Source organism: Gymnodraco acuticeps, unplaced genomic scaffold, assembly GCF_902827175.1.
Source record: "Gymnodraco acuticeps unplaced genomic scaffold, fGymAcu1.1, whole genome shotgun sequence".
Lineage (NCBI taxonomy): Eukaryota > Metazoa > Chordata > Actinopteri > Perciformes > Bathydraconidae > Gymnodraco > Gymnodraco acuticeps.
Window position 1 is genome coordinate 569,392 of NW_022990082.1, and position 22,156 is coordinate 591,547.

At 38.2% G+C, this 22,156-nt stretch overlaps 3 protein-coding genes and 2 non-coding genes across 14 annotated transcripts in view; all 5 read right to left on the bottom strand.

The window, feature by feature from the left end:
• unc13a (unc-13 homolog A (C. elegans)) overlaps positions 1 to 2,679 on the bottom strand; it is a 51,685-nt gene extending 49,006 nt beyond the window's left edge. For all 9 annotated transcript variants that reach the window (XR_004568940.1, XM_034216206.1, XM_034216204.1 and 6 more), the window contains exon 1: positions 2,312 to 2,679. Coding sequence is in view for 8 of the 9 variants with exons in the window: in XM_034216206.1 (XP_034072097.1) it covers positions 2,312 to 2,333 (22 nt within the window). In the remaining variant the exon portion in view is untranslated. The remainder of the gene's footprint in view (positions 1 to 2,311) is intronic.
• Positions 2,680 to 3,482: 803 nt separating this feature from the next.
• On the bottom strand, positions 3,483 to 8,689 carry hmg20b (high mobility group 20B). 2 transcript variants are annotated; one of them, XM_034216193.1, is made up of 9 exons: positions 8,593 to 8,689; positions 7,598 to 7,683; positions 5,844 to 6,044; positions 5,420 to 5,540; positions 5,236 to 5,288; positions 5,071 to 5,137; positions 4,749 to 4,964; positions 4,339 to 4,471; positions 3,483 to 4,122 (listed from the first exon to the last, which is right to left on the bottom strand). In XM_034216193.1, exons 1-9 carry the CDS (start codon positions 8,687 to 8,689, stop codon positions 4,110 to 4,112), a joined length of 987 nt encoding a protein of 328 aa, XP_034072084.1. In that variant the 3' UTR covers positions 3,483 to 4,109. The 2 variants fall into 2 exon arrangements, with proteins under 2 accessions (XP_034072084.1, XP_034072085.1); XM_034216194.1 differs by having other exon boundaries at positions 8,562 to 8,640.
• Positions 8,690 to 11,453: 2,764 nt separating this feature from the next.
• Positions 11,454 to 18,712, bottom strand: LOC117546133 (elongation factor 2-like). The gene is made up of 13 exons (XM_034216246.1): positions 18,450 to 18,712; positions 17,350 to 17,564; positions 16,843 to 17,024; positions 16,443 to 16,651; positions 15,788 to 15,966; positions 15,574 to 15,679; positions 15,084 to 15,336; positions 14,758 to 14,953; positions 14,279 to 14,645; positions 13,850 to 14,203; positions 13,516 to 13,698; positions 13,044 to 13,176; positions 11,454 to 12,297 (listed from the first exon to the last, which is right to left on the bottom strand). Exons 1-13 carry the CDS (start codon positions 18,450 to 18,452, stop codon positions 12,104 to 12,106), a joined length of 2,574 nt encoding a protein of 857 aa, XP_034072137.1. The 5' UTR covers positions 18,453 to 18,712; the 3' UTR covers positions 11,454 to 12,103.
• LOC117546172 lies at positions 15,419 to 15,487 on the bottom strand. The gene has a single exon (XR_004568945.1). It is a non-coding gene; the product is annotated as a small nucleolar RNA SNORD37 (small nucleolar RNA).
• LOC117546173 lies at positions 16,189 to 16,257 on the bottom strand. The gene has a single exon (XR_004568946.1). It is a non-coding gene; the product is annotated as a small nucleolar RNA SNORD37 (small nucleolar RNA).
• Positions 18,713 to 22,156: the final 3,444 nt, after the last annotated feature.

The following is a 22,156-nucleotide window of genomic DNA, read 5'->3' on the forward strand; positions in this document are numbered from 1 at the left end:
CCACATAATGCTGCAGTAAGTATGTATATATTGTTATTTCCATACAACTGATCTTTTTTCCTAACTGTTTTCAGACCTACAGCAACCCTGTTCATTATAACAGTAACGCAGCAGTGTGTTTGAAGTGGTAATGAACTAGCTAATTCTTTGTTGCCATTTCTTATTCTGGACTTTCTGACCAAAAAAACGTCCCTAATGATCTGCATACATATGTAAAAAGTCTCTATTAGATGTTTGCCTTAATGAGGAGGGTGACACTAATGAGAATATCTCAAGGCTAACCCTGTTATAAGGTATAATGCATCATGAATTGTCATCTCGCTACAGGGGGTGACAGTTAGAGGATGGTTGCCAGATCTGAATACGCTTATTTAGCTTCTATGGCACATGAAAGTGAAGTATAGACGTATCTCTGAACGCTGCTGCTGCGTTGTATATCAGTCGAACCCGTGTTACTGTGCAGTTCAAGGTAAACTGCCATTCTCCTTATTTCTTCATTTTTCTCTCAGCCACAATGAAAAAAATATAGTATCAATATAAATCTAGCTGCGGGCCTCTAACAGTGTGTATAAAATAATGAAAAAATGCCAGCAGCAGAGATCTAAAACACCATTGGGGTTGCTATGCCAACAAAGCTTCAGGATATAAAGGGACCCCCTCAACAGGCCCAGATCTTAATCCTGACATCTGTGCAATCAGCTCAAGCTCTGGTGTCAACAACATAGCATCCTCTTCACACACTTCAAGTGGCTCCAGCCTCACATGCATCTGAAGAAGCTTCAAGGAATCACTTTTCTAACTTTACCTTTTAGTTTCCTGATAAGTCAGGCACCATATTTATTAGATGTATTAAAACTTGGGAAACTAATTGACGATGTAATAGAGTTTCAGTACCGTTGAAAGCCAAATTCAATATGTTGTCCTGCATCAAGTCATTGTCTCTTCAAAAGCCTGCCATGTGTTGAAAGAATTACGTTAGGATATGGATAACGTATCCCTGCTTAGAGGATGTGTAAAAAACATGTAATGTTCTATAAAAAGGTGGCATTTTTAATCCTCATGAGGGATTAACTTTAAGATTCTGGTAAGGCTACATGATATCTCCAGGATAAATTGAAAAATGTTACTAGGGATTTTGCTCTATCTATACAATAACACAATTTCAGTTTAAATTATATACAGCTAAGGGCTCATAACATGTAAATAAGATTAAATAAAGTCCAAATAGATTGGAGTATTCTGCTCCTTTTTCGAGCTTGTGGTCAAGAAATGTCTATACACAATCCACAATGAACACCCAGATACTTCACATTGTTAGACAGCCTAATATGCTCAGCCTGGAAATGTTTCATAATTACAGTGACTGGATGACATTTAAGGGCTTATCACTTCCTCTTTAACGTCCATTTTAATATTATTTCATTGAAGAAATACATAACTGATAACACCATGGACTTAATCGAAGAAAAATACAAACACACCATCAATAACTTAAGAAAGACATTGGAGCAGCAGTACACTGCAATATGGTGAGTTGCTGAGTGTTTATACACCAATTTGAGCAGCATTGAGTTATCTTGAATGATTTAAAGACAGAGGAGGTTGCAGTTGTCATATATCATAATAATAATAATAAATTCGATTTTTAAAGCACCTTTCATTGCTAACAGCAATCCCAAGGTGCTACAGGAGGCATAATAAAAACAAACAAAATAAACAAAAGTTCATAATCAATATAAGACATCATTAGAAAAACGCTGCAGCCAATCACGTGGCTTATAGAAATATCCGGCTTTAAAAGCACCCGGTATAATGAACACGCCTTTTTGTCCAACACTATTACGCAAAAAATGTCTGCACTTTGGATTATGTTTTGCCTCAAAGTGCTTTGTGGTTTATTTTGTGACATTAAACAAGAAACACCCTACGCTTCTGGTCCTCCGGGGAAAACGGAGAGTGGTTTATGTTTTACTATGTTTGACAGCGGCTGCTATAGAAAGCATACACCTACTCCACAAATCGATCCGGTTGTAGCGGATGTTTTTTTTTTTAAATGAGCCCGGCTTTCATTCGGATTTGTCTCAGGGTATATTAGTCAAAATGAAACATATTTTCGAAATGTATAAGATTTGCAAGAAAACCCCTAATTTAATAGGGTAACACATGTTATCAATGGACGGATCATTTTTTGCAAAGGTGAATCCCCAAAACCAGTGAAGATAAGATCTGGAGCTATTTAGATCTGCTCACACCAGCAGGTCGAGGAAATACACACAAGTCGTGCCGAGACGTTACGGATTAGTTCTCTTACCTCCAACACACAGCAATGACATTTCTTAAATGCGCTAATAGTGCAGGGTCCAGCTTCTTCACCAGCTTCCGTAATTGAGCCAATCTGCGCAGAATTCAGCCTGAGAATGAAGCGTCGGGCTGGAGATGGAGAAGCCAGCCGTCAGTGGCAGAGACCGGGCCTGGCAGGACTCTTCGGCCTGACAAAAATAAAAGATCTTTACACTTCGAGAGTGAACGCCAGCTTCGCAATCCTTTCTGTCTTTTTTATGGCCTGTCTTCCTTATTTTAAGACTCTTTGCCCCCCTTTTCTCTCAGCTTTCCGCTGCCCAACACACAGCCATCTTGTTCAGCTTCAGCACCGGCGCTGCGTGGACAGCTCCTGGCAGTGACGTCAGGGCGGCGTGATGCTGTGTGAAGGGAGGGGGGGGGCTAAACATCTGATTATTAGCCTCTCCCTCTTTTTGTAACAGACGTCTAAATATCTCAGAGAATCCTTGGAAAATATTACAATATGAACATGAGGGTATCTAGGGAAGATTACTCTGAACATTGATTTTGACAATATGACTAAGCCTTACTTTGAATTAAACAGAGATAAGTGAGTCAAATACATTATTCTTGCTTGACAGCAAGTGTTAGTTATAGGGGAACATATGGAGTCCTCTGGCAGAGCCTAACCATGAAATTATGTTTTAGCAGTAATAAAGTAATTATGATGAACATTAATAATGCAGCTTGGGTATTTAGTAATAGTTGACTAAAAGTAGATGAATTGTTGGTGATAAAATTACACTTTAGATCATGTCATAAACAACACATCTTTGTGTCCTCTTGTGGCCCAAGAATCCCATCGGCAAAATCAGTCATTATTCACTTTGTTGCATAATTACTGCAGGTCATATACTGTATATATATATATATATATATATATATATATATAGTCTATGGTCAACACCTGCATCCTTTCAGTAAGACTTTTTCCCCCAGTGTGGGCCCACAGCTTCCCCTGTTGGAACAAAACATTTACTGCATCTTTACAGACTCCTCCAGGGTCTGGTTCAAAATAAAAATAAACGTGTTTTGCTAGTTCATTCCATTTGATTTGACAGGAAAACAATAGTTGTCTTGTAAAAATAATTACACATATCTCACAACCATTTTTTAAAAAAGCAAAATTGCACACACTCACCTTTTGTTGAAAACTTTTTCAGTTTGGTTTAATGAACATTTCAGAAAATACAAATATATATTGTTCGGACAGCGTGTTTTGTCCATTAAACAACCTAACATCATCAATTTAAACACACAAATTCAAACCCCAACATTTGATTTTCACTCTTTCCAGTTGTTTTGTTTTTAATGCATTCTAAATAATACAACATACACATTCCCCAACCCCCGTAATGCCAGTTGGCATTCATTGTAAACTAATAATTAGGCTTGTCTTATTGGACAGGTCATGTGCCTGTAGGTAACTGCTGACACTACAAAAGGGTAAGGGTTGAACCAATTTGACTTAATTAAAGCTGTTTAGAAGATATAATTACCTTATATTTAATGAAATTCCTGAACTATAAAAACCCTCATCAACGCCACAAATATCTGCATTTACAAATGCTCTTGTGCATGAATAGATACATTCATAAAGAAGAGGCAGGGCCTGCGTGGGTGGTGTTTTGAAGTGTTTTCACCCTGGCCTTTACTATCCTTGAGATATCCACATGCTCTGTTGAATGGCACTGATTTGACCTAATCCTGCCGAGCCTGTATCGTGTCCCTGTGATGCAGCAGTGGGAATCCATCCGGCTGGAGTCTCCTCATAACTTCTCACTGACAATAGATTAAAGCCCACATGTTAGTAAATTGGAAAATATTCAGACATAGATATATTATATGGGTTTCAAACCTTGAAAGATGCGTGTTGTAAATCACACTTGACTATGTTTTTGAAAAACGGTGCTCCTTATTGGTAGAATCTTAAGAGTAAACCAATGGTCCTCATGTTGGAACCACTACAATCCTACGAGTAAGGGATATATAAGTTACCCGTCCAGATGAGAGAGGACTTCGCAGAGCTGGGAGAGCAGTGCACGATGCTTGTGAGGGTTTCCCTCCAGAACTCCATTGAGACGAGTCAGGTATGAGTCCAAGTTCCCATGAGATGCTGTCTCACCTGTATCTGTTCAGAAAAGTCACAACATAATTAAATCAAGACATCCACTCAAGTTGAAATACATTTACATTCCAGCACGGTTTGGCAATCCAACGCTTAGGGTTTTCTCAAATGTATTAATGAAAATACTTTTTACTCGTCGATTAACATTGCTAACGGCACCAATGCATTAATACTACGGGACAAACTCTAGCATCAAAATACGATAAAATGGCAGAACATTTCCTTTATCATCCATCTTTCTTCATTCTGGCATTTCTCCTGTGAAATAATAGTTGCTGACCTGGTAAGGGGACTGATGACAGACTGTTGACCAGTGTGTGTTTGATGGCCAGCAAGTGTTGGTGAAGAGCCTGCGTCCGCTTTTCATCCAGCCCCAGTTCAGCCTCCAGGCGCTCTTTAGCATTGTACATGTCCTTAATGTGTCGTTGAAGCACTGAATTCTGCTCCTCAAACTCAATGTTGGCTTTACGAAGCCGTCGCAACTCAGCCTCTCGAGCTGGAACCACAGAGGGAGACATTTAACAGGAATTGAAGATAATGTTTCGTAAGATACGTTGGACGATATATTGGAATGAGCATCATCAGTTTTTCTCTACTGTTACCTTTGTTCTGATCAAGGAACTCTTCTGTGAAGATAGGAATGTCGAACCTGCTTGTGAGGTCAGAAGCCTAAAGGACATCAACAGCAAATGGACAACTTCGATGTTTAAAATGTATGTAAAAATACATTGCAGAATAGACAGTGGCAAAACATGGATGTCATGTACCTTTGATATAGGTGGCTCTGAACGAGTGCTGATGATGACAGACGGAGTGTCCTCTGCAAGATAACGTTGCATGTGGTTATTATAGCACACAATGCATGGAGTAAAAAGCTAAGCAGTTTCTTGCCATTTGCCCGTGTGATGTTTTCTATATGTCATTAAAAAGTAACTAAAGCAGAGTCGTCACCTTTCTTGATCCTCTTGTCTTGTATCTTAGCAGTGGTGATCTGAAAGGCCTCCGTCTGCTGATACTCCTTCAGTTCCTGAGCATACTGCATCTTCTCCCGTTCTGCCTCGTCAAGGTAGCGCTGTCATTGCAAATAATGTTGGGAAGCTTTAATGAGGGAACAGTTCTTCCTTTAAAATCTTTTTCAGCATGCACATTTCACAACTATCAAGAATAAAAGCACCGCTGATGAGAAATATCTTTAATAAAAAAATAAATCGAACAACAGAAATCAATGTCTTCAACATCTTTATGACATTTCGTCCAACAGGCCAAGTAATACAGCATCATTAATACCCACTGCTCACAGTCATGGGTTGTGCTGAATATACTTTGTTAAAAAAACAACTTGTGACATGCATACTTGCAAAATATGTATAACTACCTGTTTGTCATTCAGGGCCAATCGTGTCCACTCTGCTCCAAGTCTCTTGGTGATTTCTGGGAAAGGTAAGTCAGGGTATCTGGCCCGCATTTGTTCCCGACGTTCATTTAGGAAGCGGACATATCCAGTTACTGGTGCCTTGGGACCATTTGGTAGCACCTTCTTTCTCTTCTTTCCCTTCGGCCAGCCTCTCTTCTTTGGCTGGAGAGGGGGGAAACAACGGGCAGGTCATCGTCAACGCTCAATGTCAACAAATAGGCAATATATAGCTTGTTCTGACCGACAAAAACGGTCTAAAACTACAACAAAAAAATTACAATCAATGATGGCTATAAAGAGCAGCAGGTATTCCCATTTGAAAAAGCTAAACCCCAAAAAAAATTTATTCAAACATGTCTCAAATGATGTATAAAATAATCAGAAATGTTTCGTCATTTATGTTAGATTGATCAATGAATTGGTCCAACTACACGACCACATCACCCCTATCCTCCATGACCTCCACTGGCTCCCCATCAAACACAGCATTGACTTTAAAATATTACTTTTCACTTTCAAAGCCCTCAACAACCTTGCCCCCCCCTACCTCTGTGACCTCATCCAACGACACACCCCCACCCGTCGCCTCAGGTCTGCTGAAGCTAACCTACTGCAGCCCATCAGGACAAAGCTCCGGACCTGGGGTGACAGGGCCTTCGCAGCAGCCTCCCCCACACTCTGGAACTCCCTCCCCAGCCACGTAAGATCCGCCAACACTCTCACATCATTCAAACAATCCCTCAAAAACTCACCTTTTCACTCTTGCCTTCAACTCCTAATCAACTAACCCCTTGCCATTATTCCACCTAGCTTAGCACTTTCTACTTTTGTTGTTATTTTGTTTTACTTGCTTGTAAGCGCTTTGAGCACCAGGAAAAGCGCTTTATAAATGTAATGTATTATTATTATTACTCTACACACCTCATGAAGGTTTTAATGTTAGGTATTTGTTGACATTGTTTCACAGAGGTTTTATTTAATCTATATGCTCATTTAGAATCTGGTTAGTGGTGCTGTTGACGTGAATTGTGTAAAAATGAAAGGTATTTTTTATGTCTGCGGTCAATTTTAAGTTTTATATACGAACACGGTTTGTACTGATTTCTATTATTCTGCCCAAACTGTTCATAGGATATCCTCATAAGAGCATAAATACTCCACCTGCCTTGTACAATTAAATACATTTCTAATAATATTTTTCCTCCTGTAACAGTGTAACGCTAATGAAGGTAGAATGTTTTGCAAGGTGTGTGTAATTGCGTAATAGTGTAAAATAAAATGGCAACTGAGTGTAGAGGTAACAGTTTAACTCCTAATGATTACATTTTTGGTTAGACAGCCTTCGTCCAACAAGATAAGATAAGATGGACCTTTATTTAAATGTAACCCTGTGGGGAAATCCAGGTGTTTAAAGCAGCAACAGAGGGAGAGTGTAAAACAGGACAGTAAAGATTCTCAAGAGGATAATAACATTTAAAATAACATTATATAAGTAACTGTTAAAACGATATATCGTTATAAGGTCAAACGTTGATAATTTGAATGAACATATATACATATTTGAGTCCGGGTTATTTCATATATTGACATGTATGTGTGCAGATGGGAGTGCAGGTCAAAGTGACTTGTACAAACAGTGCAAGGGAATAAGGAGGCTTTATTCAAGTAATTTACAAAGCGAGTTGTTAATCCTTGTCACATGTAACAGTACTCACCTCCTCTGGTGGTTGGTCTGCTGAATGTGAAGGTTTGGACTGATTGGATGCATCACTCTGCTCTTGTTTGATCCCTCCCATGATCTCTGTGTATTGGACGATCAGAATCAGAATTTCTTTATAAGTCCCGCATGTTTACAGCGTTACAGCAAAAGTGAAATAGCAGATAAAAGGCTACAGATTGTAAAGTAGCTAACATGATAAATATATAGAAAAAGCACATATTAAAAAATACAATTAAAAGAAAGACAAATAACAGGGCAAAAAACAAACAAGTAGCAGCATAGTTTGTTTATCTTCTACTGCTGAAATGTATATCTTTATTGTTTTTGTGAAGGAAATCCTGGTATTAAAGCCTTACCAAAGTGTAAAACTTATGAAATGTGACATTTTTCTCTGTAACTATAATGGAAGTGTTGTAAATCTTTGAGACAACAGCTGCTCTATTGATTAGCCTGCAACGACATCTTTTACTTTCATTGTATTGCATTTACCTTTAATTCATGTGCAATGTCTTATATATGCTGCTCTGACGAAAACAATTGGGATCAATAAAGTACATCTTACCTTATTAATTACGTTATCGTAAATGGGTAAGTGAACATGAACGTATTAAGGTTTTAGATACTATACAAAAGTATGTTTTGCACATAGAAATGTTTTAGTATGTAGTTGTGAAAATGGCAATTACTCTTAATCTGTAAGGGTTAAGTCCGGGTGAAAAGTCTGTAAACAATAATATAGGAGAAGTTGTAAAACAGATAACATACCAAAAATCAAATCACCATTATGAAGCTAACCTGGCTGCTAGCTGTTCTTTATAGCGGCTAACTGTTCACAAACAACGGATACAAAGGTAATCCAAACGGCTATATCTTCACATGTAAAAAACTGAAATATATATGCTATATAAAATAACGTTAAGTCACTCCGGGGAAAGGCAGATTGAATACATTATTCATACTTTTTGGGGGATAAACGTCTTCTTTACTCACCGAAAAATGATTCCTCCGGCCAAACAGGAAGAGAACCCTTCCTGCCATCGGATTGGTCGGTCGATCGGCATGCAGAGTCGTGATTGGTTGGCTGCATATTCCCATGAACCGCACTAAACAACCAGTGGGTCCTTTATAATACGTTATAATTATTTGTTATATGTTTACGTGCACTATCAATATTATTTGCGATATCATTTATACAATAATTAAAATGTGATGTTTATTCTGTCCACGATATTTGTTTTAACGGTCAAATTGTTTATTGTTCTACTTCCTCCGGTTTGTCCGGTTAGGATGTATTAGAACGAAATCTAAAATGAAAATTGTAAATAAGCCATCTGTATGTAAAAAACCACCTGTATGTAAATTGTAAATAAGCCATCTGTATGTCTTATATGTCTTAAATGACATGATGAATTGGAAATGGGGGACCCTGATGTAAACAAGAAGAAAGTCTTTCTCTGGTCTGCATCCCCTTAACAATTGTATGTTTTGAGCTGTACTGTACTGTACCCAATATACAAGCTGTTAATAAACTTTTCAATCAATCAATCCTCTTGGTGTTGCACTGTCCCTTTGCTGTTGTTACACTGGAAATGTCCACATTGTGGGACTAATAAAGAATTATCTTATCTCAAAGGTCCTGCATTCAATATTATTAACCCTTTAAGCTGTGACTGTTATTACTACATTCTTGTTGCTCATGAATTCATGTAAAGGCTGGATTTGACTGTTGTCATTTTGAAATATTAATTCAGTTATAGCTGCTGGTTATATGGGTGGGCTAACAAATTATACGTTTTTACATCAACAGTATGCTACAGCAATAGCAGTATCTCTTCTGCATGTGTTGTCATATACATAAACATGAAGTGTATTCAGTTTGGAGATGAAAAGAGAGCTTGTTAATCAGTCCTGTACATTACATCACTTGAGCATAGTAATCTGATTATTGTATTGTGTTTTTAAAACGTGTTAAAAAATGACTTTCGGAATCAACATCAACATTATGACAGTATTTCAAAGGAATAGGTAATCCTCACATTAACAAGAGGAATCCGTTTTATTTTTTACATTTACAAACTATTTAATGACATAACTGACCAAAAACGACATATTTAATGTACATTACTTACCAAGACAATATGACATTAATTGACACTCAGTGTGGTACAAAAACATATGCTGTATAATAGACCCAGAGTTTTTTAAGATCACCTTTGTAGACTCATTTCATTTAATCGTTTATTTGGCAGGGACAAGGCACAGTAATGAACACTTAAAACATTCAAATGTATTAAGCGTAACAGTGCCAGATTTAGCTTTGAGCTAATTTCCATCCGCAGTCCCTCACATAAAACATTTAAGAAAATTACATTTTACAAACATAGCAAAAACAAAATACATGATATGCAAAAAGTGCAAAAGAGCAAGAGCAGCATAGAGTCGGGGAAACTGATGTCCTCTTTCGGTTCTTTGCCATAAATATAGATTCACTTACCACAACATTTTAACTGGTATCCATCACAGTTCCAGAAATGAACCATATTTGTTAATTGCTAAGAATTCTAACTATAAATAATCATTACTGGTGGTAATAAAAGCTGCTGGTAAACTGTCAATATTTGGAAAAAATAGATCTCTTAATTGAATATTAAAGAACGAATTTTTTTAATTGTAGGTTTCTTCACCGTCATCTGGAGCACAACAGAAATAAGTATTTTTATCCCAGTCATGTTTGATTTCCCATTTAATTAGAAATGATTGTAATGTTTAGACATTTAAAACTAAGTAAAAATCAAGAATGAATTTCACTGAACACCATGGCCACATACTTTGCAGTATTAAACATGCACATATCACATTTTAATATACACTGAACAAAAACATAAACGCAACACTTTTGTTTTTGCTCCCATTTTTCATGAGATGAACTCAAAGATCTAAAATATTTTCTATATACACAAAATAACCATTTCTCTCAAATATTGTTCACAAATCTGAAAAAATCTGTGATAGTGAGCACTTCTCCTTTGCCGAGATAATCCATCCCACCTCACAGGTGTGGCATATCAAGATGCTGATTAGACAGCATGATTATTGCACAGGTGTGCCTTAGGCTGGCCACAATAAAAGGCCACTCTGAAACGTGCAGTTTTGCTTTATTGGGGGGGTCTGGGGGGGTCCGAATATCTCAATATTTGAGAGAAATGGTTATTTTGTGTATATAGAAAATATTTTAGATCTTTGAGTTCATCATGAAAAATGGGAGCAAAAACAAAAGTGTTGCGTTTATATGTTTGTTCAGTTTACATTAAAAGATCTTATAGAAAGCAGGCTATTATCGCATTATTGTAAACCGTAAAACAATAAAAGGCATAATTCTTCCAGCGATGACTATAAATGAGGATGTTCAGTTATTGATATCATTTATCTGCAATATTTAGCATTAGATTTACAAACTTGTTTAATATTCTGGGGCAGTTGAACTTGCTTTAGCTCAGCTGTAGTAGCAACACAGACCCAGCAAACATCAGCTGTCTTGCAAAGTGTACAACCTTAAAGAAACTAGTTACTCACACAATAGCCATTTCATGTGCTGTTTTTCTAAAAATCACAATTTGAATAAAGCTGTTTCCTTGAAAACGAATTGCAAAATATTGTTTTATAAGATTAAGTCAACTAGAAGGAACATCTAAACCCTTTTATCTCCTAAATGTAGTTAGATTTAAAAGTACATGCATTACAATATTTAACCTGACCTTAGGTTTCATGTTAGGGTGAGTTGTGTAGTTCACATTTGCTAACAGTTTGGATCTTAGAACAAAAAAACAAGCAAAGCAAATTTCAGCAGCAGTCAGAGAAACAACTTTATTCAGTGTCTTTAAATACAGGGTCCATTTGTTTCAGAGAAGACATTTTTACCTCTCGTTAAACCCACCTAGAATTTTATGTTCCATATAATAGAATTACTGTCTTGCAGTTAATGTGTCATAGCCTAACTTTGTCCCAGTGAGGCAGTCAGTGACTTTGACCATCACATTCAATAGAGTGTGATGAGTCAAAGCCCACTGCCTCAGGCATTCTGAGATATTCTGTTCAGCTGAAACGTTTGACTTGACAAGATATTCACCTTCTGACAAAAAACCTTGTTAACAATGAATACTAAGCGGGAGAAGCAGCGGGAACATCAGTGAACCGTCCCATGATCCCAGATAGTACCTTATGACATAAGCACAATGTCTCTTGATATCGTTTTGATGTGGCAGAAAACACATGACAGAAAAGTCAGCTTCAACATGTTATAAAGAAACAAGAACGCCGTTATTATTGGTTTTTATTTTTATTTTATTTATAGTTTACAATTTTTGTGGGTGTTTATTCATTATTTTGAATCCTTTTGGCAAACTTTGGTGCTCACTTTGTTCTGTATAGTCCAGTCCCCCAATGTAGACTTAATTTTTTGGGAAGGGAGGAATGAGGCGAGAGCCAAGTGTAGTCAAAGCGATTACATTTTATCCAGGTAGTTATCCAGCAATGGGACACCTTCCTTGAGCCCCTTGCGTTTGCGCGCGTCGGTGACAACAATACCGGGCTTGGACGCAGGGTCGGTTGGATCTCCGGGGAGGATCTGCCAGTGGTCAAACACACACTGTGGGAAGGCCTGGCCACCGGTGTGGGAACGAAGGTCAGCTGTGAAACCTGGGAATAGACACAACAAAGTATGCTCGTTATACCCTCCCAACAATTACAATGAGGGATAATACACACGTCACATATGAGGAAGTGAACATTTGATAAGTGAATCCAACTGCTATGTGTGGAGAGAGCTGAAACGTTTGGTATATTATTGTATGTGTCTGTAATAAAGACTGCACTGATGCAATGCCTTATAAAATGGTACAATGAATATATTTGATGAACAGAAATGTTCTTTGGTTTATTTGGGGATGTTACCATTGATGTGTGACTAAATAAAATAAAACCAGGCAATATACCTAATTACTCTCAGCATTACTGCCACTCTTCAGAGTTTATTAGCCTGCTACTTTTAGCCTTAAGGATTGAAGAGACATCCCTCTCCAACAACTGACATTTTCTGTTCGGGTCAAATAAAACAATCTTCCCAAAATGATCATTTTTTGTAATTGTAAGTAGTGTGGTACAAACTGAATAAAAAAAAATTAATAGAATATTGTTAGTTATGAATGTTATGTTTGATAGTAGTTATTCCACAACAAACAGACCAACTTCTAAAGTCCAACTAAAAGTTGACCGCAAGCACCAAGACTTAATTATTTCTGCCAAGAGCTTGATAATAAATTCATTTGCGAGATGACTAAAATGTATATATTAAGTAAAATCAGGTTGCATACAAACAGTGGCTTGGAACTAAGGGTTCTGCTGCTCTATTCTGAACAGATCACCCTTATGAAAAGACAACTTACCAAATGACTCCATGACAGGCAGGAAGGCCTTGGTGACACGCATGGGTGTTCCTGGGATAGCGACCTCCTCAAAGACGTGACCACGTCTCTTGGTCAACACACCGTAGATTCCACCGACTGCAGACCCGGGACACTGCAAAGGAGAAGGTCGTACAGACAACATTTACCTTTTTGAAATCACAGGCATGCCAAGTGCTGAAATTAAGGCTGTTGAAACGAGGGCTGGGAAATTAATGAATGCAGTATTGATATATGGGCTTAGATATAGTTTCTGCTAAAGGCTGCATTAGTGAAGCTTAGCAATTTTCTAAATTGACCAGACTATTCTTTTTTTACTTTCCCACTAAATTATGTGGATTTAATGAGTAAGTTTATCTATTGGCAAACATTTAAGAAGCACCAATTGTCCACATTCAATCGGCAAAATATTGATTGAGGCATTTGGGCATCTTGAAACTTTGGTGACACATACCTGAATCTCCACCAGGTAGACTGGCTCCATCATTTTGGGCTCTGCAGTGAGCTGGCATGCATACAGGCATCTGCGAGCTGTTGGAATAATCTGACCGCCACCACGATGAATAGCATCTGTATGCAGGGTCACGTCATGGACGTTGAAGCGAACGGCACGCATGTTCTCTTCACAGAGGACACCCTAAAGACATAATTGAGACACCAAATGTAAATAAACTGAATCCAGAGAACAAAAAACAATTGCTTGAAATAAATAAACCTGATACAAGATACTATACAAACATGACCATTAAAGCTGTTCAGTGAATGTATATGCACATCTGTCTGCTTACCTCCTTGACTGCCCACTGGAAGCCAGCCACAACGCTATCCTTGATCTCATTAAGGTACTGCACTCCCTTTGTGACATCCACCAAAAGATTAGGGCCAGTTCCATCAGGTCCAAAGCACCAGATCTTTCTGGCCTCTCCAACATCCCAGTCGTGAGTATCAGCAAGGTATCTGGCACGGAGTTTCATCTCCTGACGAGGTGTAATGTCACCCTTCTCAATGGCCTCTGCCAAACCATCCTCCAAGGGAGCGGCCTTCATGAACAGACGGTTGTGCTTGTTGGGGGACTTTGAGAGACACACCACACTTGATTCCACGCTGACCGTCTCCCTGTAGGACACCACTGGATCAGATTTCTAAAAAGAAAAGATATGTCAAAACAAGTTTTCCTTTAGCAATATTGGGATATTTTTTTCTTATTTCCCCTTTACCCTGAGTGGAACACAAGCATGATCCTCCTCCAGATCCTTCAGACAGATCTCCAGATGCAACTCTCCAGCGCCAGCAACAATATGTTCTCCAGACTCTTCAATGATGCACTGCACCATAGGATCAGACTTAGACAGACGCTTCAGACCCTCCACCAGCTTGGGCAGGTCAGCAGGATTTATGACCTCCACAGCAACTCTCACGACAGGGCTGACACTGAACTTCATCACTTTCATGTTGTGTGCCTGCTCAAAGGTGGTGATGGTTCCAGTCTTGACAAGGAACTGATCCACTCCAACCAGGCCACAGATGTTACCACATGGCACATCCTCAATGGGCTCAACATAACGACCCATCATCAAAATGGTCCTGCCAAAGAGTAATGTGTGCGTAGGGAAGAAAGAAAACACAATTTTGATATGACATATCTGTTCATTTAAATCCCATAACAGATGCATATCAAATAGCTGATGAAACTCACCTCTGGATCGGCTTAATGAAGAGATCGTCCTTCTTGCCAGGGACATAGTTTGGTCCCATAATGCGTACCTTCATGCCAGTGGAGACGCATCCAGAGAACACACGACCAAATGCATAAAAGCGACCCTTGTCGTTGGTGGGTACCATCTTAGAGATGTACACAATCAAAGGAGCCTTGGGGTCACAGTTCTTGATACCTGAAAACCAAAGAAACATCTTGCTTAGTACCTGGGTCTCAATGAAATTACAGAATTCATGCATTTGATATGCATGATAAAACTTCCAATTCCTGTGTATGAGAATATGTAAAATAAATAAAGTTCATACCCATGGCACACTCATCATCCATAGGTCCTTCGTAGAGCATTTCGCAGCGGTACTTCTGGGCAGTGACGGGGGAAGGCAGGTGGATGGTGATCATCTGAAGGAGAGCCTCTCCGGCAGGCAGCCAGCGACGCATCACAGCCTTCAGAAGAGGTTTACCTTCCTTGTCCTTGTCCTCACTATCCAACTTGATCTCCAGCTTACTGAGGAGTTTGGCAGTTTCCTCTTTGTTGAAGTTCATGATAGCATTGAACACCTAAACAATATCATTTCATTAGTGGACTGCACAGTTACATGACCAAGACAAGAATGTTAAAGCAAAACAATGTTTGTGTGCTGCTCAGAGTGAGAGTTATCATCACTGGATATTCAGGTCAAAGTGAAGAATGTTTCAAATCATCACTTGCAGGCACATCTATTTAGCTCAAACTTAACAGAAAATTCTAATTACAAATGTATTTAGTGCTGCTTTTAAACTGCCCTTTCACATTACCTTGAAAATGGGGTCCAGGACGAGAGCAACAAAGGTGCGGGGGAGCTTGGAACCTGGAGGTAGATTGCTAGACTTGTAGAACTTTCCAGTGGCAGGATCAAAGTACCTAGATAAATGCACAAAGTGTCAAGATTTAACAACACAGTACATGTTGTCAAAAGTTCCTTTATTGCTTGCACTTGATAGGTTAATCAAGTTAGTTTTAAAGACTCACCTATCACCCCACAGCTTCTTCATCATGTCTTCAACCTTCTTGCAGTTCTCCTCTGCATTCATCTGGGTGTTGCTCTTGGCAGCAAACTTGGCTGCATACATTTCAGCAAACTGCTTCAGAGTGAAAGCCCAGCCATGGAGCCCAGAGCCAAAGCCCACAGTGCCAATCACTGGGGAGACCTTTAAGTGAAGACATAACAAATCCGGATATGAGAAGACTTTTTTCCAATTTATGTTAAACTTATCTAGTGGATGCTTTTATTTATTAAATTGGACAGTACTACAGGGAAACCTTTTGTGTGGCTACCCAGTTAAGCAACTGGATCCTCAAATGTTTTTAACTAGACTGCACAGTTACATGACCAAGACAAGAATGTTAAAGCAAAACAATGTTTGTGTGCTGCTCAGAGTGAGAGTTATCATCACTGGATATTCAGGTCAAAGTGAAGAATGTTTCAAATCATCACTTGCAGGCACAGTCACATCTATTAAGCTCAAAGTTGACAACAGAAATCCGATTTATTTTGTAATTAAGACAAGTCGTTAAGGCTATTCTGAAGTAGTAGATCCCATAAAGTAGTAAACAGTAGTTTATCAAAAAGTCAAACAAAACATGGATCCCTTATTACTTATAAAAGGTTCAGGCAGCCACTTACCGGGAGATGTCCCATCGGCCCATCCTCTTCTCCATAAGTGGCGATGATGACGTTGACTGACTCAACAATACGCTGGAAAGTTTGGTAAAGATCTTCAGGCTCCAGCTGCAACTCCAACAAGGCACGGTCCATCTTGTTCATCATCAGGACTGGCTTGATGCGCTCAGCAATGGCCTGACGGAGCACGGTCTCAGTTTGCACACAAACACCTGGCAGGGAGTCAATGAGAGGCAATTTAATGGCAAAATAAGCAGCAGTGTTGCTGTGCAGTTTCGCACAAGCATCTCAATTATTCACATCGCAGGTCAGCACACAGAGCTTTTCTGTAGCATGTGCAAAGAAACAAAAGTGCAAAGTAAGTATGCATAGGCTACTGAGGATTGTTCAGCCTTGTCCTTACCAGACACGCAGTCCACAACAACCAGGGCTCCGTCAGTGACACGGAGAGCAGCAGTCACTTCAGAGGAGAAGTCAACGTGACCTGGAGAGTCAATCAGATTGATCAAGAAGCCAGCACCATCCTTAGTCTGCTTAATGAAGGCCAAATCAGTTTCGGCCAGTTCGTAGAAGAGGGAGATGGCGCTGCAAGTAAAGTCAATGTGTTAGAACATGTCAGATGCCAAATGTAACATTTCAAAGAATACAAAATAATAGATATGACTATTAGTAACATGATGAGTATTTATGCATTGTTGACATGCATATCACTGAAGATTGAGAGACATGTTGTTCCCAAAAACAAAGGTTTGTAGTTTTAACTGACCCCTACGAAAAGGAGTATAAACCACCATTTTTGTTGTACTGGTTGCAAGGACTAAACAAGGGCACCCATGAGGACATTACTTTTTAATGCAAAAGTATAAATGAGGAAATGTAGAAGAACAGTTGGAAAATATATGATGCTTACGTTGACTTAATGGTGATGCAACGTTCCTGTTCATCTTTACGTGTGTCGGTGAAACGGGTTTCTCCGGCACGAGATGAGGCAATGATGCCAGCCTTTGACACAAGCGAGTCTGTCAGAGTTGACTTGCCATGATCGACGTGCGCAATCACAGACATATTACGGATGTTGGACTTCTTGTCCATGATGGCACGGATCTGGTCGACTGTAAAGTTCACCTGAGGAAGGAAAAATCAAATTAGAAAAAAAATCTAAATAAAGTGCATACATGGCAAGACTGCAAGGCATCTGCAGCATATCGAAAATCTGCTGACGCACCGATACACGTTCTGTACTTCCACCCAGGGCGTTTTCCCCACTCATAGCTATGAGTCATGACATATCCATTCAGCATATCTTTTTATTTCAACCCCTTGTCTGTGTCTATCAATATAGCCGGTGATATATTGACTTAAACGTTTTCCAAAACTGTTAGTCAAAGCATATTCAAACAAGCAAGCACCGGCATAATATGTCGGCACGAATAGGCCACGTGTACATACTGACATAATGCTACATGCTAACTTTAGCTAGGGGCCGGTCGATGGGAAATGACGGCAAATGATCCCTCCTAAACGCAACAATTAAAAACAAACATGGCGCAATCGTACATATCAGATTTCAAAAACAGCCACTTGTCCTTATTCAGTTTACGTCCATGGTCACATATATATATATCAATGCCATTTCCCTTGCAATGGCTAACGTTGAGGCAAAGCTGTGAAAGTTAGCTGGCGAAATACCGTAGCGTCACCTAATTTTAGACATTTAAGCCTCTACAAAAAGCGTCAGTATGGGCACATTACAACTTCAACTCCATTATAAAAACAACCGACTTGTTTTAGCCATTGAGAATCGTCTTTTTAGCTTATTCCTGGCTCTTTCTGGCTAACGGTACCAATGACAGAATGGCTGCCATTTTGATCAAAGCACAATCCAGTGAGTTGAGATGCAAGTTAGGATATTATCCACTAAAACGGCCAAACAGTTGTCAATATTCGAGTAGACGGCACAGTTTGTGTACGATAAATGAGTATTAACTCAGAAACAAATAATCAACTCACCATTTTGACGGATGGTTTGGGATCCGCTTAGTGGCGAAAAGAGACAGGAAATGTTACGCTGCCCACCTCACCAGGGCATAGGCAGGAAAGAGACAGCTGACGTCAGAAAGCTGGGATTTATACTGCCTGCGTAAGTATGTACGTAGTCACGTACTGACATTACGCTCGATGGGCCGTGTTGCGGTTTCATCCATCCACATCTACATTTCTTATGACGTGACATTCAGGTAAGGTAGCATTATGTCAGCCATTTTACAAGTTTACAGGTCAGGCAGTGGTGTAAAGTAGGTAAGATAGGATAGTACTTTATTGATCCCAATTTGGGATTTACGTAAGTAGCTAAATAAGTACATTTACTCAAGTACTGTACTTAAGTACAGTTTTGAGTGAGAGGTAAATAGTGTACTTTTACTCCACTACTTTTATTTCATAGCTTTAGTTACTTTGCAAATTTGGATATTCATATTAATTAATATTAATAATATTATATAATATATAATTAAAACTAGCTGCACCTTTACTAGCTTTGATAAACACATTAATGCAACAATAATTATAATCAAAACATATAATATATATGATTCTGTAATGGTCAATCTGCGTAATGACTCTGAGTACTTTTTACTTTAGGTACTTTTAGTATATTTTAATGCTTATATTTGTAACTTGACTAACATTTTGAATGCAGGAATTTTACTTGTAACTAGAGTTACTTCTACTTTTACGAGTGACTGGACCCTACACTCTTCCATAAGTGGGTCAAAAAGGACCCGTATTAGAATAATATGTGTTTTTATGCCATTTTTGTCATTTTGGTTAAGAAAAATCACTTGTATAATATTTAGTATTATATTTTGGTTCACACTAGAAATATTTTATATTTAATTTGTCACTATTTATCATTTTAGACATTTTTTTTACATTTTGAAAAAAACCTTTTGAACATATTGATGCAAAGATCTCCGCTATTCTGAGACCCTCACAGTATTCCAGTCCCTTTTCAAAACTCATCTCTTCTCCTCTTGTCTACTCATCATAGCCCACTCCCCATCAATCCATGCCGGTTGATCAAGTTTGATAGTCCTATACTCAGAGGCGCCGTAAGGGGGTGAAAAGTTAGGACGATTCTAAGGGCCCGTGACTGACAGGGGCCCAAACTATTTCAGAACATTAAGAAAAAAAAATGTAAGTAACCAATATGATATATTTTCATGGGAACTTGATCAATTGATCAAATCTGGTTGACTATTTTAGTGTAAGAAACAGTTATCAACCTGTTTTATGATAATGTTAAAATAGCACAAACAGTGATTCCAATTATGAAAAGATAAATTATTTTTGAGTGATGTGTTGTGCTAGATATTACATGTGTTGTAGTCAGATCTTTTCACATCATGTTATCTCATTTCATTTTTCTCCAGCAGATGGTGCCCCAGCTTCACTTCCAGAAACTTCAGCTTTCAACACACCATTCCAGAAAAAACACAGGTAATACTTTAGGCTACTGTGTTATCAAGATAACCATTTCACCCTACTCTACTTACGGAGAAGCGCAAAAGACAATGTTAATTAATTTTTTCAAGGGCTCTTCCAATGTGACTGAAAACCATTGATGTATTTTTTAATTATGCTTGATTCAATGAACCATTCATTCAGTCTCCAATCAAGTTAAAGTTGAATAACAGTAGTTAACTCAAATACACATTTACTACCCTATATTCTTCTTCTGCTGTACATGTATTAAACCATGGTTAATAGCCAATGCTTATTTCACTTGTTCAATCTGTTTAAAAACCTCTATGGTAATGAAAAAAAGGAATGAAGGAAAATTAAGTATTTTCCTAAATCTTTGCAAATTCATTGAGTGGATGGGTTTGTATCCTTTGTCATAGTGTAGCTCCAATAACATATGCTGTTAAATTTCTCTTAATTCACTGCTATCATACATTGAGGAAACTATTTGAAATCACCAAATCTAAAACTAAATAAATCGCAGTTATGTAGAAATATTTTTGAATGATTGTCATTCAGCATTCAGGGATACATTCAATGGAACTTGTAAACCTTGGCAAATACTGTGTCTCTACGTATACCCATGAAGCATGCATAACAAGGTCCTTAAATGATATGCTGTCTAAGTAATTCATAGCAAAACAATTCCATTAATTTTAAATGTTAAGTGTATGGGTGGCTAATGTTTTTCAGACCAAGGACCCTTTAGCTAAAAGGGAGTCGAGCCCCCCTGCTAACTTCATGTATAAAATTGAGTTGCATAATAAACTGGACCTTAAAGGGAAGCTTAAAGTGCCATTGCTATGGTTTTATTTATTTCAACAGAAAGACAATTTATCGTTGCTAATACGTTGGATTCATGTAGCCTAAATGTGAATTTTCATACATATTTAAAATTGTTGAAAACATTTTCAAAAAAAATATTGGAGACACCCCTGCAGAAAATAAGGACCCGAGGGACCCCTGTGGTTCACCCATGGTAAAATGCATATAAGTAACAGGGTTTTGTATGTGAGTTGTTGTAATTCACTTATTAATCTGTCATCATGATAGACCACCATGTGTTTTTTCGTAAAACACATTTAGATGCCTTTATTTGAACCCTGTTATCATAATTCACCTACACCTTTCATGGTTGTTAACATTTCACTTTTTACCACAACAAATAATATTTATGTGACATTTCATTTAATTTGATCTGTCGGCACAATTTTCTAGTAGAATTTTGAAAGTCAGCAACATGTTACAGATAAACAGATAGATGGATAAAAAGACAAGATGACTCAATCCTCATTTCTACAGGGATTTACCTCCACCCCTACTCTAGGCTTACTGTAAACATGTTTTCATTGCTTTGCTGCAATGGGAATTGTCGGCTTTATGACATCCTGAAGATTTACACACCACTATGTGATGAATTGCATAGACATGCTTGTAAGCCCTCTCTAAAAAGCATTACATGCTTTCATGATTCATATTCTGAGAGGGAGCAGAACTACAAAACACTTAGGCCAAGGATGGACAAAAAAATACAGAAAAAAGAGAATAATTTGAACACAGTTGACTGTGTTAATTACCTGTGAGAACATGAATTAACTGTGTTAAATTGTCCAATTTAACGCCATCACACTTGGTCTGCTGGTCAAACCTTGTGCTGCTGCAGTCATGGTGCCGTCATATCTGAAACACTCACACAGAGTGATTGACAGGCAGCAATGACAGTAATTGACCATGGATTGAAATGACACTAAACATTTCGTTCGGTATGATTTCTCCCTACAGCTATCTTTTAGCATGTGTTTTGGTAAAATTAAAAGTTGTTGTGCTTACTTTGAAAACAGTCTATTGGTATTTTTTGGTGACAGAAGTCTGACATACTTCAAATATGTGCTTCAGTTCCATCCTGACAAATGCACACGGGCCTGAACGTCTTCAACGTTTGTGATTTGAGTCTCCCCTTTTCCTCTCCTGCCTTAAACCTTCCCTTGCTACGAAATGTCCTATATAAAAAATTAAGTATTACGATTAAGAATGTGATGATTTACTCCTTATATATGAGTGCCCATACATCACAAACATCAATGGTCATAAGTGTTATTGAGATTAAGCGTTTGAAGGAAAATACAATATTTCTAGATTAGTAAAATCCTGAAAGCAGTAATACTTATTTATTATGTTTTATATAATTATAATGT

Coding starts and splice junctions, on each gene's coding strand:
- hmg20b (XM_034216193.1), bottom strand. CDS start 8,689: ATGCAGCCAACCAATCACGACTCTGCATGCCGATCGACCGACCAATCC. Junction 6,045..7,597: donor CAGACCAACCACCAGAGGAG/GTGAGTACTGTT, acceptor CCCCCTCTCCAG/CCAAAGAAGAGAGGCTGGCC. Junction 4,472..4,748: donor GTCATCAGTCCCCTTACCAG/GTCAGCAACTAT, acceptor TTTTCTGAACAG/ATACAGGTGAGACAGCATCT.
- LOC117546133 (XM_034216246.1), bottom strand. Junction 15,680..15,787: donor AAGAAGCTGTGGGGTGATAG/GTGAGTCTTTAA, acceptor GCATTTATCTAG/GTACTTTGATCCTGCCACTG. Junction 14,204..14,278: donor ATGCTTGTGTTCCACTCAGG/GTAAAGGGGAAA, acceptor TTTTCTTTTTAG/AAATCTGATCCAGTGGTGTC.